At 47.4% G+C, this 17,457-nt stretch overlaps 1 protein-coding gene across 5 annotated transcripts; it reads right to left on the bottom strand.

Annotated features, from left to right (window-relative positions):
• Positions 1-1,488: 1,488 nt before the first annotated feature.
• Positions 1,489-17,457, bottom strand: LOC122577594 (protein jim lovell). Of its 5 annotated transcripts, none has more exons than XM_043748970.1 (4): positions 17,377-17,457; positions 16,645-17,176; positions 9,159-9,519; positions 1,489-6,529 (listed from the first exon to the last, which is right to left on the bottom strand). In XM_043748970.1, the coding sequence occupies exons 3-4, from the start codon at positions 9,347-9,349 to the stop codon at positions 4,303-4,305; spliced, it is 2,418 nt and encodes an 805-aa protein (XP_043604905.1). In that variant the 5' UTR covers positions 9,350-9,519; positions 16,645-17,176; positions 17,377-17,457; the 3' UTR covers positions 1,489-4,302. The 5 variants fall into 5 exon arrangements, with proteins under 5 accessions (XP_043604905.1, XP_043604904.1, XP_043604903.1 ...); XM_043748969.1 differs by having other exon boundaries at positions 17,381-17,438; XM_043748968.1 differs by having other exon boundaries at positions 17,344-17,412.

The following is a 17,457-nucleotide window of genomic DNA, read 5'->3' on the forward strand; positions in this document are numbered from 1 at the left end:
CGCGAACGCGCGCAAGTGTGTGTGTGTGTGTGTGTGTGCGTGCGCGCGCGCGCGCGTTTGTGTGTGTGTGAGCGGGCGGGCGGGCGAGTGAGCGAGCGAGCGAGCGAGCGAGTGAGCGAGTGAGCGAGTGAGTGAGTGAGCGCGCGCGTGTGTGAATACGTGTGAATATGGGAGTCGTGTGCCCGAGTACATGTCCGTATATCCGCCTGTATGAACGCGTGTGTCCCTCTTATGCAGCTTCCGAGTCTCTGTTTCTCTCTCTTTCGCGCGCGCAACCGTACTTCTCGTTGTCAGAGATGATCGTCTTTCGCGTATGTCTTGCACGTTTTTCGCCTGTCCGATCGTTACGTTCTCTTTTGCCCGAAATAAGTTACTCGCGAATCGTCCGTGGCCGAATCATCTCGGCTCTATCATGCACGGAGCTCGGGACACGCTGGAATATGTTTGGCGATCAGGAGCGGCTCGGAACTCGTTCGAATTCACCTGAAAGGCATACGAACAACGAAACGGCCGTAAGAAGCTTTGCTCGAACAGTATCCGACGACAACGTACAGATTCGTGTGTTTACGATTTTTTTTCCCCCGTTTGACTGTAAAATAATACTGAATTGTGCACATGGTGCCTATCACATATGTATATTTACGTAGTCTCTCTTTCCACAGTCGCTCTAATGATCACGCGCACGATCAGCCGCACACATTTTTCTTCCGCATTTTCTTTTCTTTTCTCTTCTTTCTTTCTTTCTTTCTTTCTTTCTTTCTTTCTTTCTTGTTGCTTTCTCTTTTAATCGTTCTACGCACTTACAACTCGCGACCCAGAGAAGAGATGCTCTGTCTTCTCTGTTTCGCTGTCTCGCCTCGCTTTCGCACTCATTCCCTAGATTTCTCGCTAGCATTTCATTGGCTTATTCGCTCTTCTTCTCGTCAACAGAGTGGATAAAAAATTGTTAAAACCAGTTTCCACGTGGTCATACCGCTTCGTATGTCTCCACCTTTTCGCCCCTTTTTCACGCGTCATTGACACCGGCAAAGTCGTTAAGGGTTGATTGCAATCGGCCCAATTTCTACGTGTAAATCATTCGAGTAACCTTAACGAGTATCTGTTGGTTCGGTGCGAGCATGAGAAACGATCTCGATGAAACGCGTGTAAAAGTAAAAATCGTAATACGAGCATTCAAGTAAACCATCGTTGACTCTTCGTAATATAAGTAAAAAGGTAATATATCGTGATTATCGTCACTTCTGTAAAATACAATATACGAGGAGGCTGAACTCACGGTATAACCCGCCGAAGCAGTTATAAACTCTTTCGAAACACCCTGTATATATATATATATATATATATATGTATGTATATGTATATATATATACATACATACGTGATACATATATATGTATATGTTGTATGATATATATATATATATGTATATATATATATATATATATGATATATAACATATAATATATATATATGTGTGTGTGTGTATATATATATATATATATGTATATATAATATTAATAATCAATAATAATATCAGTTTGTATCGTACAGGCTATCTTGGGGCCGAAAGCCTGTGGTTTCTCTAATATCTTTGCTTAACCTCCTTGTCGAACCCATACGCTTTCTCCCATCGTTACATTATACTTACAAGTTATTCTTTAATAATATATTTAATCTCGCTTTCGCTACGTGTAGCAAGGTGTCACGTAACGGAATTAACCATCCTCTTTTTCTTGCCGTTTCCTCGCCTCTCTTTCCATATCTTTTTTCTCTCTCTCTCTCTCTCTTTTTTTTTCTTTTTTTCTCATTTTCTTAAGATTCATTAACGAAATAATCATCGTAAATGTATTATAAGCTTTACGTTAATTTTTGTTTGTCTCTTCGTTACCATTTACAGTTTAATACGTTAGCTTTTTTTCTCTTTATCTATCGTAGATTTGTCTGTGGCTATCCCTGATGTGTTAGTTACCCTGCGCTTCCGTCTGGTTGTCGAAATATTGTTGCGAAATTGTGGTCTACGATTAAAATTTCGTCGTTTGTCCCGTGTTTCGAATACGAATTTTGTTCCTCTTTCCTTGTTTCTCGTTTCTTCGCATCTGCCCGTTTTCACTCGTTTCGTTCGTTCCACCCCTTGTTTCGCACTGGCCGAACAAGGTTCGCGTTTCCGGGAGCTCGCCAAGATTTACGATCGAACGGAGACGCGCGGCTTCGTCTTTTCCCCTGGCTAACTTGCCGAGCTTACCGGCGTTTCGGCCGGTCGTCGAACGTCCGCGTGCTATAGGTGGCGCGTTGTTTCTCTCGAGTCGGGAAATCTCGATTTGAGGAAGAATTGTCGTGACAAAACAAAGCGAAAGAAAGGGAACGAAGCGTCGCTAACGCTATCGATGGTACCGCTAAGTCGAGTATTTACAGATCAGTGTACAGACGTCCGTCCGTAGGGGATAATATCGCAGCGGTTGGCGGGGGTAGCGCGTGTACTGGGACAGCTCGTGGCCGCGATACTTCTTGCGTGGCAAGAGAAAAAAGAGAGAATCTTGGCAAGCTCGCACCACCCCGCGCGTGATTATTACGTAAACCCCGTTCCACCCTAGACTCTTCTGGTGATCGTAACGTGATTTTACGAATGCATGTAATTCCGGTGGTCGCGAACCGGCGGTTTTCTTACCGCTTTCGAAACCCTATCGAGGACCGACGCAAACGGCTCGCGCGAAAGTGACGTTTATCCGTAACGACTATCGTTGTATCAAACTGAACTGTAATAACCGCGGTTAACATCGGGCAGGTGGCGTAAAATAATGGTAGTCGATTGGAAGCTCGTTTCGACGCGCTTCAACGGCGGCAGCAAGACGATCCAGAGGTACGAGGTATTAGGTGATTGGTCGATTGATTTCGTTTTAATCGTGTTTTAATCGTGTTTTAATCGTGGAAGCATGGCCGATAATAAGCAAGTAAGTAATAAGTGGAGTAACGTTCGGCAAATCGTCGATTCAGATAAATAGGGATGTACAGCTACGTCGGAAAAATAGAGATCGGCGTAAAATTAAAAGACAACGTTTCGGATTATCGCGTATGATTGTCAAACGAGTAACGATCGTTCGACGTTCGTTCAACGCGCCAGCTTGCTGCCTCCGAGCGCGAATTGCAACAGGTATGTTAACGATCCGCGTATTAAACTATCGTTCGAGTCTTGTAAACCTTAACACGTGTACATCACAGGCCATCAGGATGTTTTCAAAGTATTATAGTAAGTAAGCGCGTGTGCGTCTCCCCCTCCCTCCGTTTCTCTCTTTTTCTCTTCCGCTGGCGTACGTCACTTTCTCAACGAGAAGCCTGCAAGTCGAAACAGCCAAGTATTCTTCGGAGTATTCTTCGACGATTTTTCCTATTTCACGTGGGGCGGCCGTTGCATTTGCTTTAGCCGTTTTACAGTACTATTATTTGGTATGATCGCTGTTGTAGCAGGAACTATTTATAGCGACGATACGAGGAGAGCCGTGTGTCTCGTCCACCAGCCAAAGTCTCCGTTTCCAAGCACCTTGTTGCGTTTCTTATCGACCGAAGGGTAGATGATTCTTTTGGTCAGGACGCGTAGCAAGCGCGTAACGGGGGTACGAGCACCAGAAAAGACACCGTCGATGACTCTTCTTCTTTCGAACTGTCTCCGGACGAGCCGCTAATTTAGCCAAGAAGAAGATACGAGAGAATTTCGCCGGCACGCTCGACCGAGTTTCGGGTGTTTCGCGATCGACGGACAAAGGGAGTTGAACGTCGATATTTTTGTCGACGGAGAAAGACGGAGAAGGACGGAGAAGGACGGAGAAGGACGGAGAAGGACGGAGAAAGACGGAGAAAGACGGAGAAAGACGGAGAAAGACGGAGAAAGACGGGGAAAGACGGAGAAAGACGGAGAAAGACGGAGGAAGAAAGTCGGAAGAAGAAAGTCGGAAGAAGAAAGTCGAAAGGGAAAGATGGAGAAGATGGGAGAACGGGCGGTGGTGGGTCATAAGAGTGGACCGTGCAGGGTGGAACGTCCGTCGAGCTTACACCCCGGCAGCTGTAAACCCGGCGTGGTAGTCAGTCTTTTGAGATGAGAAGAATTTCGCGGGAATATCGGCGGCACGCGGCCTATCGTTCTGCTCGTTTATATGTAAGTATCGACGTGTCTGAGGTGTGCGTGTGTCGAGAAATCGTTAAAAGGGATGGTCGGTTTGAATCGGACGTTTAAGCGTCCGTGGTCCTTCGACGAAGACGACAATCGGCGTGTGACCGCGCTACGATATCACGCGTAAAACGTTCTCTTTTCTAATCCGAACCATTTTGTTGAAGTAGCGTGGGTGCCGACTGTGGCGGTTGCGGCTGCAGCGGTTCGTGATGATGATGACGAAGATGATGATGATGATGATGGTGATGGTGATGATCAACCGGCGATGGCGTTCGACTGCTCCGCGAAGTATTAAGATCGCCGCCTGTGCTACCGTTGCCGCCACCGCCGCCTCCGCTCCCGCTTCCGCTTGCGCTGCCGCTCGCGCTGCCGCTCGCGCTGCCGCTCGCGCTGCTGCTCGCGCTGCCGCTCGCGCTGCCGCTACCACTCCCGCTTGCGCTGCCGCTGCCGCTCCCGCACCCACTCGTGCTAGCGGGATTTGCCGCTGGTTCGAAGGCCTTTTGTTCGCTCGGCGGAAGTAAATGCACCATGCTAACCGGAACGGGGAACGCGGCGGCGGCAAAGTCAGGAAAGAAACCCTGTGGTAGATTAGCGCCGAGCAACGAATGATGAGGAAATACACCGTCGTCGCCTGGGTGCGGCGGTAGACCGGCGAGCGGATGAGCCATCTGCGTCGGCGGCTGGACGGCCTTAACGTTGTTGTTCAACGAATTTATTACTACTTCGCTCGTTGTCGAGCCCGTGCAGTCCCTTCTCAGCTGTTCGAGTTTCAAACTTTTCCCGTATTTGCCTCGCACGTACATCAATAGACTGTTGTACGGTATACCGAAGATTCTGCTTGCTTGCGACGTGGTCATCTTCTTGTTCCAAACGTGCTGCAACGCCTCGGTCAGCTCCGCGTTCGTCCAAGACCGTGGCGGTCCGCCTCTGGGTGCGCTGTGCTGACCTTTCGGCCTTCCCACCGGTAGTCCTCGACCGCTGTGATCTCCCCCCCATCTGCGCGCCGCGTCACCGTCGCTCCTGTGTTTCTTTGGCTTTTTTCCCGAATGATGACCGCTCAGACCCGCCGCGCCGAATAGTCCGTGCAACGTTTCCGGTTTAAAGCTATCGTGAAGATCCGCCAAAAGGGATCCTCTGTCGAGAGCACCCGCGTGAGGAAACAGTCCACCACCTAGAGACGCGACACCGTCCAACGGGAACATGGCCGTGACGGAACTTCGTCGTGGTGTCAACGGCGATTCTTGTTGCTGCTGCTGCTGTTGTTGTTGTTGTTGTTGTTGTTGTTGCTGTTGCTGCTGCTGCTGCTGCTGTTGTTGTTGATACGAATGCGTTCTATTAGGCCCGTGAGGACTGCCGTCCCGCGGATGATGACCCTGAGGTGGAGGCGGCAATTGGCTCTGCGGATGATTCGGTAACCACTGGGCCGCTAACTGGCCCAGACTCGTCAGGTACTCGCTGTGATGATGCGGCGGTGTCAGCGACAAGGCCGACATCGTCGGTAAGCCCGCGGCGGCGGCAGCGGCCGCCGCTGCTGCCGCAGCAGACGGAATATCTTGGAGGGAACCGTCGGGATGCAGCAGACTCGTGCCGGTTAACGGAGATCCCCTCGGACTACTGGCCGCTTCGCTGCTCTCCGCTTTTACGTTGTGATGGTCGGCTCCGTTGGGCGACGACGATCTCTTCATCGAAAGATTCTCCGCCATATCCTCCTGCTGTAGGTGGTTCTGCGTGCTCGAGTTGGAGGGCTGGTGGTGTTGTTGTTGGTGTTGCGATTGTTGATTAACACCGGACAGATTCAATCCGCTCGCCAACGGGCTAAGACTTCGCGGTGGATGAGGTCGACTGAGATCCTGCGGCACCAATTCGCCGGATCTTCTTCGCGGTCGAGCCTGTTTTCGTCGAGGTAGCAGCGGCGATCCGCAACTCTCTCGCGGCTCGCGTATCCCAAAGTTCAGATGGCCCATGTGCGGTAACCTATCGCGATGGTCCCTGCTAGGGTGAAAAATGGCGGGTGTCGTTGCCGGTACCGGTTCTCGCGTGGACGGCGGCGCCGTGCTTTCCGAAACGTTGTCATCCTCCTCTGGAGTTTCCTGCCTCGCGCCCTCGGGCGTCGACGGCTCGCCAAGCAGCAGATCGGCGGTCGGCGTTTCCGGCGGCGACGTCGGCCTCGGTTCCGACGAAGCTAATCCACGCACCTGTAGACTCTCCGCGGCTCTCATCAGTCCTGCGAGTTCCTCGCGACCGACCCTCACCTCGCCACGGTACATAAAGTCGATCAGCGCCGCTACTTCGTGACCGGGAAAGTCCTTTAGTACGATCACCGGATGTTTGCAGGGGTGCTCGGCAAATATCCTTTCGAAGAATGGGCTGCAATTCAAACGTTTCGGGGTTACATTGTGATTCGATCAATTTACTCGATCGCTAAAATTCTCTTACTAAACGCATCGTTATCTCGGTCGATGTCGATTCGCGATTAAACGTACGACGTCGCCNCCACCGCCGCCGCCGCCGCCGCCGCCGCCGCCACCGCGTTGTTCGTTTCCGCCGAATCTGTTCCCGAACGTTTCTAATCGGTTATCCGCGCTGTACGCTTCGTACGAACGAAGAGCAACACGACCGGAGTAGCTCCGTTATGTCGTTCTTCGGTTCTTTTATTCCTCCTAAGACGATTACGTTTCATCTACACCGTAATTGTCAAACGCGCGACCCATGCTTACAACGAGAACCGTGTATGCACGATCTTTACGACGCCGGAAAAGAAATTTCTGCAAACTGTACCAGCTGTTCGTGTATCTACTACAATGTGTTCGTTACAGAGTCACCGTTTTAAAATCCTGACGAATATCCGACTAGAATGTAAATACAAACGATAGATTTGTAATCGCTGCTGTGATCGCGTTGTTCGTATTTCGCCATTAAACTATTTACGCGAAATATGGATTATCGGTTACCGCCTTGTGTGCCATGCACGAATAAACAACGTAGCGATCGCCGACTTTCTAGAAGAGCGACGCGTCTCGGAAATCTCGCGTCGCAGTTGCAAGAGACGGGAGAGAGCATTGGCAACTATAAACGGGCGATAAGCGAAGGAAATTATTCGTTGGTTGAAACGTGTGTCCCCTTCGTTGTAGTTTGGCCAATCGGCAAGAGAGCGGCGGTAACTCGATTTGCTGGCAGAAACCACGGGCAAAAAGTTGCAGCGAGAATTAGTTGCGTTTCCATACGAGACTTTCGCTCGTGGTTGCTTTTACGTGGTACGTTGCGCGTGGTGGCGAGAACAGCATTGCCGCGTTGCGTACAACGAAACTGACCAACAAGCCGCGAACAAACGAACAGGCGAGTGTCTCGACCGACGAAGAACATATCGTTCGATAGAGATCGACACGGGGGGAAGGAAGACGACGGTAGCGAGTATAAAGTGTAAAAGAGACGGTTGTACGTCTATGAGGACATTCACGTAATAATTAGGAGATATTAAATTATCTATGCTGGATGCGTTAATTTTACGAGTAGTAAAACTAAGCTTCGTTCAAAGCTATCCCGTACTCGAGTTTCTTACACCGTTCGAGTTTATCAAGTATATCGACGATACCTATCAATCGCGTAATAACGTTTCCCTATCGATGATATTTTTACCAAACGTATATTACAAATCGATATTTAAGGGTCAAATATTTCTAGAATCTCTAGCAGCAGATACGATGGGCCGTCGGAAAGTTGGAAGCCGAGCTTGAATCTTTTCCAATTTGACGCCAGATATCGCCCGAATAATCGTCGCCGATTCTAATGCCGGAACTTCAAACGAAGAGCATTTTTTTTCGTAATTTTATCGTCGAGAACGAAAGGAATTCGCATTTTCGGCACTGGTAATTCAAAGTTGGGAAAATGGTCGTTGAGAAAACTTTGAGCTTTTATTAACGCCTATCTCCGTCAAACGAACTATCTGAAACGCGCAAATTTCTCGAATAAATAATTTACAAGCTGTAAGGTAAGCGCGAGGTAAGGCGGTATTATACGAATCACCGAACGATAGAAATTGTTTTCAAAATTTACGTACTGTCGTAATTTTTATTCTCGATGATTTTATTCTACCGTAGATGGGTGGACATTTTCGCTTGGCGTTGTTATTGTATTACATATTGATAATTTAGCGAAACAAAGCCATGTTCGTCGACAGCGATGATTCGTCGATATTGTTTACTCGACGTATGTCACACTGTTTACATAAATAAGTAGACGCGTGAGTCATGCTCGGACCACAGGTATATATGCAAGCGTAAATCGGTGCTATTCAATTTCTAATATGACTAATACGTACGGCGTCGCTTTAACCGTCTGACCGTGATAACTTGTAACTTTCAACCGTGCTTTCCAACACCATCGTACATTTATTTCAATTCTTTGGATATTTACAAACGTACGCGGCATTCTCGTGTTTTGCCGTTTCGAAAGTTGATCAACTTCTATAACGGAGCAAAAAGTATAGCCATTTAAATACGGGTTAATTAATTAGTATCGATGATTTCGGTAAACGTGTACATAGGTGCGCAGATATAATTCTTACTCGTGCTGTACGATCGACCAACTTTCTTCGAAACGAAATACCGTAGAATATTCGAAGGTAAAACAATCGTTTTTTCAAATCAAGTCGATAAATGATTGCCCGCGATTAAATATATTCTCGATTGTTTGTAAATACTGCACGATATAAGGCAGAATACGTCAACGATATTTCGACGGATTGTTCGATGAGAGTGAGAGAGAGAGAGAGAGAGAGTGAGAGAGAGAGAGAGTGAGAGAGAGAGAGAGTGAGAGAGAGAGAGAGAGTGAGAGAGAGAGAGAGAGAGAGAGAGAGAGAGCGAGAGAGCGAGAGAGAAAGAAGCGAATGAGAAGAACGTAAATGAAAATAATGGAAATACAAGTGTGTATGGTTGGAGACAACGCGTACGTATTAACGGAAGGGCCGCACAGCCTTGAATAGAGTCGGGTTTCTTACCTGCAGGCACTAAGCACAACCTTATGCGCCCTGAGGCTGGTCTCGGCGCAGACCAGGGTCACGTCGACGAGTATCTCCGCGTGTAGCAACGCCTCGAAGGCTTGAAGTATGTGCGTCTGATGATTGTTCCATCGTAAGGAATAGTGCGACTGCAAAGCCATCCCATCAGGACTGTCCGCGGCGCTCGACATTTTCTGACCGCCGCTCGTGCCGTTAGCGGAGCCACCTTGCTCCGTCTCGTCCTCCTTTGTACCTCGAGGTTCTGCGTTCGTTTTTCTCTTCCATGCACGCACGCACGCGGCCACGCACGTATCGCCAACGATATCTGCCCTTCGGTACTATGTCGAACGGCGTTGTACTCCTGAAACGCAAATTACCAAATGTCGTTATTAATCCTATTAAGTCTAGCGCTATAGGAATCGAATACGACCGATTGAAAATCTCTGCGAGACAAGAAACGATGCTCACGTTAAGGCAGGAATAAGCAAATAGATGGAAAGTTTGAGCCGTTCGAAAGGAAAATTGGGAAGAAACGTATTTGGTTGATCGAAAATCGCTGAAACGAGATCGTACGAGATCGAAACGAGATGTACCAATGCCTCGTCCCTTTCGTTCTTCCTTCTCTACATATATTCCGTATAGCTGAATATATGGTAAATGTAAATGCTAATATGCGATAAATATAGTAAATTAATCCTTTAACCGCTCGACGATGACCGAGCGATGCGTCCGTACGTCGTCGTACACAGTTTTCGACCGCAGTTCAGTTTGTTTCTTCGTACGTCGTGGCGCGGCGTGGCGTCCATACGGTCGCATGGACCGTAGTTGTCGATAGTTGTTTCGGATTGTACCGCGTTCAATTCAATTAAATTATCAAACTTTTCCATATTCTTCGTAATATTCCTTTTATTAATATTTTGCTTTTCGTACATTTTCCTTTTCTCTTTGGTATCGTTCCGCCAACATCCTTGTTTATTTCGTATTACGAACAAACGATGTTTACAAGTTTGACGCTAATTGCGATAATCGATCGTTTTAAATCCATTTTATTTAGACGAGAGTAAATCAAATCGATAAAGCCGAACAAAGTGGAAATCAGAAAGCGCGATGAATATTTTATATAGAGATTTTATATAGTTTCACGAGAGTAGCTACATATAATGTCAATGAACGTTAATTGCATTTCTATTTCAAAATATCGCAGTTTCAATTTAAATCGACATCGATATACAAATTTCGTATGCGAGGTTCCTCCTTTTCGCCGAATGGCAGTTCGGCGTCTTACGCAGAATAAAAGTCAACAGCGTTCTAAATATTTCAGGTGCATTTCGATTTTCTCACAGTTCTTTGATAAATGTACGATCGACGTATAGTTTTAACTTTATTCTCTGGTAAGCGAAAGCAATATTTTCACGATCTAATCGACTACATTTACGACACTGATGAGCTTAATCGCTTCTCCGATATCTTCGTCTTGCGGTAGCGGTCACCGCTTAAAAATCATTCGAGTTATTTTAAACGGGTAAATGAAATAATATTATGTCAAAGAGATTGAAGAATTTGAAATGGTCCTCTGTGAAATTATACATATACATATACATGTACATGTACACGTATGCATATACGCGAACATATTAGCAAATCGTTAAAAAAAGGGGCGTTAGATGGAAAGCGTGCGTCGTTACGGAACTTGGTACGATCGAGCGGTGTATACTTTGCTCCATGTACGAAAGTTTCAGAGAATGCGACCAACGAGATCCGACTACGAGTTTTACGAAAAAGGTCCGACAAAGATTCGTCGTCTAATCTTATTAGACTTTATATTTACCATACTCGCACAGTTTATCATCAAACAAAACAAATCTGTCGATCGTTGGAACGGTGTTGCGGAATATTTATAGGCAAGACGCGGCAAGAATGTTTCACGAATGCAAAGCTTATTACGTTTGATAAAGGTTTTCGGCAGAACGTGAAAGGAGAACAACGTTAACTATCGGCGAATTAAATTCAATCGGGCGGCGGCGATTTAGCTGTAACGCGTGTAATTTTCTAGAGAAGCTCGTGCATCTATATGACGATGTTCCGCGCATTATTACCCGGAGAAAAAGAGATTTATTGATTTCCGTTGTACGGATTTATTAGTCGGCCAACGAAAATTACTCGAATTTGCAATTTTACACGGAATACGTTTACGCGCGGCAAACGTTGATCGAACTTGGATGCTGCAGGATGTACACGAATTAATTAAAATTATTTGAACGAATGGTTGACGCAAAAACGACGCTGTCTCGTGACTTTCGTATACGGTGTCACGGTATCGATTCTATATTTACGTTTGTTGCTTTTCCAAGGAGAATAAATTACTTGTAAACAAAATATTCGTAATATGGCGATGGTTGGATGAAGAAAGAAAAAAGGGTGAACGGCGATGACAATTACTTATCGGTGAATCGTTTGTTGAAAAATAATCATACGTATCATACATGTCACACGTATGTAGAAACGTTAATATTTCGATTAAAGACGATGCTAAGCTAATTTCAAGCTAATTTCAAGCTAATAATAATAGATTCAAAGTATATATATATATATATATATATATATATGTATATGTATACGACGATGTATGATGTATGAAAAAAAATTGGGTTCGTTGTCATAAGTTATCGAAGATTCGATATATCCCTTTATGGAATTATGGAAACGAGGGGATAAAATTAATAGGAGAATTAATTATGAAAATAAACGGATAATACGTAAATGAACTCGGAACGATGGTTACGAGGATCTTTGCCTAGGCAAAGATATCGTGTACAACTTTGGAACATTACGGAGAATCAAGGTTATACGATGTACGGTAGTAAGAGACTTTGGAGTAAGTTGGAGAAAGCAGAAAAAGTTCGTTCTTTAGCGTCTTACTCTCGATGTTTACGATACCAGTGAACAACTCTATTTTGAAACAATGTACGTCTCAACATCACATTGACGAAACTCCGTGATGTATAAATACCGTGAGGTAGCATTGTTATTGAATGGAAATACGTTATTCGGTACGGTATAAACAAACGATTTACAGTGAGTATGAAAGAAGAAGGAATTCAGCGGCTTACGGAGGTTCTTACTGTTCTTTCTGTTCTTTCTGTTCTTTCTGTTCTTTCTGTTCTTTCCGTTCGCGGGAACAAAGCGTCGAAATCAAAGTTCACGGCAGGGCTACCGCGTTACGATCAAGACAGCAAGAGGACCGATAGTGGCGAACCTGACGCAACGTTTAAACACAATCGGAATTTCAGATCGTGCGTTATTAGTACACGCGGCTGGCTGTCAGTCGGAGGGGAAAGGAACGTAAAAAGAGGGAAATCGTTGGAGTTTCGATCGTTGGAGCCGAGAGTGGACCCCCACAGGCTTCGCGAAACCGCGGTACGTCACTGTGCGCCTGCCGAAAACTCACCGCAAGTTTGTTGTCAAACTCGCACGTGTTCAGAAAAAGTACAACACGCTGTCTGCAGATACGGCCCGTGTTATCGTTCTCCTTTTTTCTTATCTCTTGCTGCGCGTTTACACTGGCTTCGAGCAGTTTCGCGACCGTGGACTAGACTCGGACGAAAGAATATACGGAACGCGGATGATTTCATCGTTCGCGGCATCCTCTACGAATCTCGAGAAATACAACGGCTAACCTCCATCTTACGTCGAGATTGTTGCCGACTCGTTTGTGTTCGTCTTCTTCTAAATCGCGGAAGAAACGATAACAGCGCTGCGTTAAAAGAGAACTTGCGCGTTCTTTCTTTGCCAATGTTTGGCAACTCGGTGGCGATGATCACCGTACGATGTTCCATCGTGTTTGCTCGCTCGGATCTCGAAAAGATGAATTCCATGGAGACGGGACTCTGCGGCAATTTATCGATAAATAATTTATTCGATAGCGAAATTTCGCGGATAACGGTAAGTCTGAAAAGGTGATGCCGTTCGAAGGCGAGCTTTTCAAATTCGTGTCTGTTCTCGCGTTTATCGCGGAAACAACTTTCAAACAAAGTTAAAAAGACGCGATACGTTTTAATTTTGCTTGCCTCGCGTTAAACGACTATAGTAACCATCGGCCGTGTTTCGCAACTATTACGCGTTGATTCTTGCTTGTTCTAAATACGTTACCTAAATAGGTACGATGACTTATCAACGAAAGGGCGCATATTCGAGCGATTGGTTAAACTTTTCGTCGTGCAAAGGTCCGGCAAAATAGGACGAATGCTGGTTTTGTCGAGTACATGAACGATGGCCGGTCGGTCAACGATGGCGGCAACGACAATTTCACCGCGTGAAAACGTGGTTCGGTGAACAGAGAGGAAGCGGAATAAGAAATTACGGTTAAAGATGTGGACGAAAGGACGTGGTCGTAGACGTTACCGGTATACGGACGCGCCACGTAATTTGCAAACGATCTGTTTTCGTTTGTCGTTGCTCGGAGAGGCGAAACGTTAGCCGGCTGAGCGAGTGAGAAACCGGTCAACCGGACCTACTTAAATTTGTTACCTTCCTGTCGCACGAACCAGACACGCGCGATCGTTTCGACGTGTCGGTAGCTGTTATCGATACTGCCGGACGAGATCTATTTACCGACCGATCGATCTTTTTTACACCTAAGACTGGTAGCTAAGTTCAGGGTGCGTTTCTCGCGGGAAATTGGCCACGACCAGCCACGAGAAGAACAACAGAAGGCACATAACAACACTGGATTCCGATGACAAATGGATCGCGCGTTACGAGCTGGAAAAGTGGCGGGGCAATTGCTCCGTTTGCTGCAGGGCCGATCCTTCTCGCACTATTTCTCGCACTGATGCTGGTTAGAACGACGAGGTATCGGCGACGAGGAGCCGCATAGACGACGAAAAGCGTAACCGTGCTGCACTGATCCGATGAGGAAAACGCGCGTAAACTGCGGGGGGAGGTTTCGTTGGCGGGAAAACGAAAGACTGGCGGCGGACCGCGTGGTTGCTGGCGTGTATATGCGAGGAGGAAGAGGAGACGGATAGAAAGCGCGCGCGGGAGAGGACACAAGAGCGTGGCGGCGCCCCTAAACGATCAGCTGATTTCTCACTGTCATCCACCACCGTCTTCTCGATAACGTCACAAACATGTTCGTTGGTACGTAGGTTCGGCTCCTTCGCGCGGTATCCTATCACTCGGTTGACACTCGATCACTGTAGATCGGCAGCCGGTTGTTTGCCGCGCGAGACAATTATTCGATTTCACCGCGCGATCACTGGGCTGGCTGTGACTTCTCCGAGCTCCGAGCAGATCGACCCACGCGACTCGGTCAACTATTAACTATTTCGAGGGGAAGACTTGCGAGGAGAAAATTTGAACGGAAAACTCGGGCGTCGTTAAAGAAACGTTAAGAGAAAACTGACCGTATCGTGTGGCTTGCGTGTGCGGCACAGCGGCGTCGGCGACGGCCGGTGAGTGAATGCGCCGTGACGTTAGGCGCCCCTCCTAAGATCCCCGCCCCTCTCGCTCCTTAAACATCTCCCTCCCATACGACGCGTCATCTCTCTTTTCCAGCACGATACATGCCGCCGCTCGCTCGCTCGCACACTAACCAACCAACCTCCCTCTCTCTTACCGGCCGCCTGGCCCCTTTCGCCCGCCAACCCCTTTCCCATATGCTTTCTCCTCTTCGTCGCTATACCGCGCCCCGCGCGCAATCCTACCACCACCTCTCACCACCCCTGGCGTGTGTCCTGCCGCTCCAACCAACATTCGCGGACCGCCAACTACCCCTTTCCTTCCTTTCTACTTTGGCCAAATCTACCGTTCCATGCGAGACGCGCTCCTTCTTGTTGCCCTAACTCGCGCGCGCCTTTCCTTCCCCCGGCTATCTATCCTCTCTCTACCCAGCGCTTTGCTTCGCACCACCGTTCCTCGCTAGCTACCACGAATCCACGCGTTCATCCGCCAGCCGATGCAACCGATAAGAAAAGTTGCACGTGCACGCGACCGATTCCACGTTTCTCCACGTTTCTCCACGTTTCTCCACGTTTTGCCACATTTCCAAACGCCAGACAGACATGCCGTCAGACAGTATGTTTTCTTGGTAGTTTCGCTCGATCGTACACGGCTTTCATCGAGACAGCCGCACACGGCCGTTTCGTTCGAATTCCATCTCCACCTGCGTTCAGTTTCGCAATTACGCAATTACGTACGCAATTACGTACGCGTGGCCGTCGTTCCACGTAATCTTTCGTTTCTTTCGGATCGCTGGAAATTCTGGGATTCGCGTCGTCCAGCAACAACGTTGAAACGTGATTGCGCGCGGTCGCCAACAACGATCCGAAGAAAAACGACATCCACGCCTCTTGCGAGTCGCCGGAAACTCGAAATACGCAAGTTCGTAAGATCGATGGCCGACCGGAGACGATAAATACGAAGCAGGTGTCGTAAAGATTTCGAGGACGGTGAAAAGCGGAGGACGAGGAGTCAAGGCCGCCGCCGGAGGTGGCACTAAGAGGGTGAATTCCAAGTTCAGCACCTTTCGAAGGTTCCTGGATCGCAACGGGACACCATAGGAAGGTAAGAACCGTAGATAGTTTCCCCCTTCCACTTACAGCCATGCTGGCTCTCTTACGCTTCCGTGTTTCCGTCCGTTTATATACCGCCGCCAAATACTCTAGCGTCTCTTATTCTCTGGCCGCTACTCTTCCATCGCACGACATCGCGTTTAACAATTTTCCTCGATTTATTATACGTTGTTGGCTTCGATTCATTTTTAGAAATAAATCGTCCGACAAAAACCGACGTTTTTCTATATGCAGTAAGCGACCTGTGTATATCGCTGACGCGTAAATCGTATACGCTTAATCGTAACGATTTAACGTTATTAATCGATTAACCGATGGATAACGGTTCGCTATCTTTTCGACCATCTTTTCATCGAGAAACGCAACGTGTACGTACACGTACACGTATACGTATATGTATACGTGCGCGTAGTTGTTTCGAAGTAATCGTCGATGAAACTTTGTTAAACGCTGCCGCGCGGAACAACTGTTCGACCTGACTGTTTAAAAATGAAGATGAAAAGTATTATTAAGCTATTAAGCATTGGTATTGTGGCAAACATCTTCGAACGTAGTTCGTTGTGCAAAGTTTCGCGAACGAAAGCCAAATCACGTTACTAGTAATTATACCGATAGAATACAAACTTGCACGGCCGTGCCAGCGTGTAATGTCGAACTTGCTGTAATTATATATTCGAAAGGAATATGAAATCTCGGATGAGTCTCGATCGATCGTTGACACGTAGAAAGCCGAAAGCCGAAAGACCGTACTTTGGCGTACGCCGTGCGCGATGCGAATCACGGGAAAAAAGGCGCGCGTCCTTTCGCAGAACGAATCGCAGAGTTTAACGCGTTATTTTTACGCGACGTAGACGAGAGGCGCGATCGCGTGACAAGCGATATAAACGTAGTAATTTCAAGAATTCTTTACTTACCCTTAGAATCCGACAACTTTATGCTCACGGTTCTATAAGGCGTACGCTTGTGGCGTTCGACAGCGGTAACGCGACTCCAAAATTCCGATTTCAACACCGATTATTATCATCACTACTGTTCGTCTTTTCGTACATGTGATTCCACGAGGAACGGTCGACGTAGTAGACCCGGTGACGCTCAACTTGTCGCAACATGTCCACACTATCACTATCCGTTGTACACCTCGGAGCGTGCAAAGAATATCGCGAGTCACATCATCCTGTTCGATACACTTGGAACTTGACAACTGTTACGCGAGAAACAGGTATCATACACAAAGAACGGTGCGAGTCGTCCCGTGACGGGATCCACGTTCGTTTCGGCACATACGACGAGCTCACCGGACAAACGCTCGATCGTGATTTATCATCGGCTGGCGTTCCCGCGTGGTTGTTTTATCACAGTCGTGTCGGACGGGTGGTCGATCGCGTGGCACGCGTGAAATTCCGCAGGTGGTGGACGCGGCGCGTTCACTCTCGACCTCGGGTTTCCCTGTGAATGGGCAAGATGGACACACACGCACACGCACACAAACAAACAAACAAACAATCAAACAAACAATCAAACACACACACGTACACACACGTACACACACGTACACACACATGTACAGGCACACGAACACGAACACGAACACGAACACGAACACGAATACGAACACGACGAACTAGAACACGAACTAGAACACGCACGTACACCGGTGTGCGCGCGTAAATACACGATTTCCACACAGGTGTGCGGTGGAGTGGCGGCGGGCGGCCTGGCTCTTAGAG

Source organism: Bombus pyrosoma, linkage group LG2 (assembly GCF_014825855.1).
Source record: "Bombus pyrosoma isolate SC7728 linkage group LG2, ASM1482585v1, whole genome shotgun sequence".
NCBI lineage: Eukaryota > Metazoa > Arthropoda > Insecta > Hymenoptera > Apidae > Bombus > Bombus pyrosoma.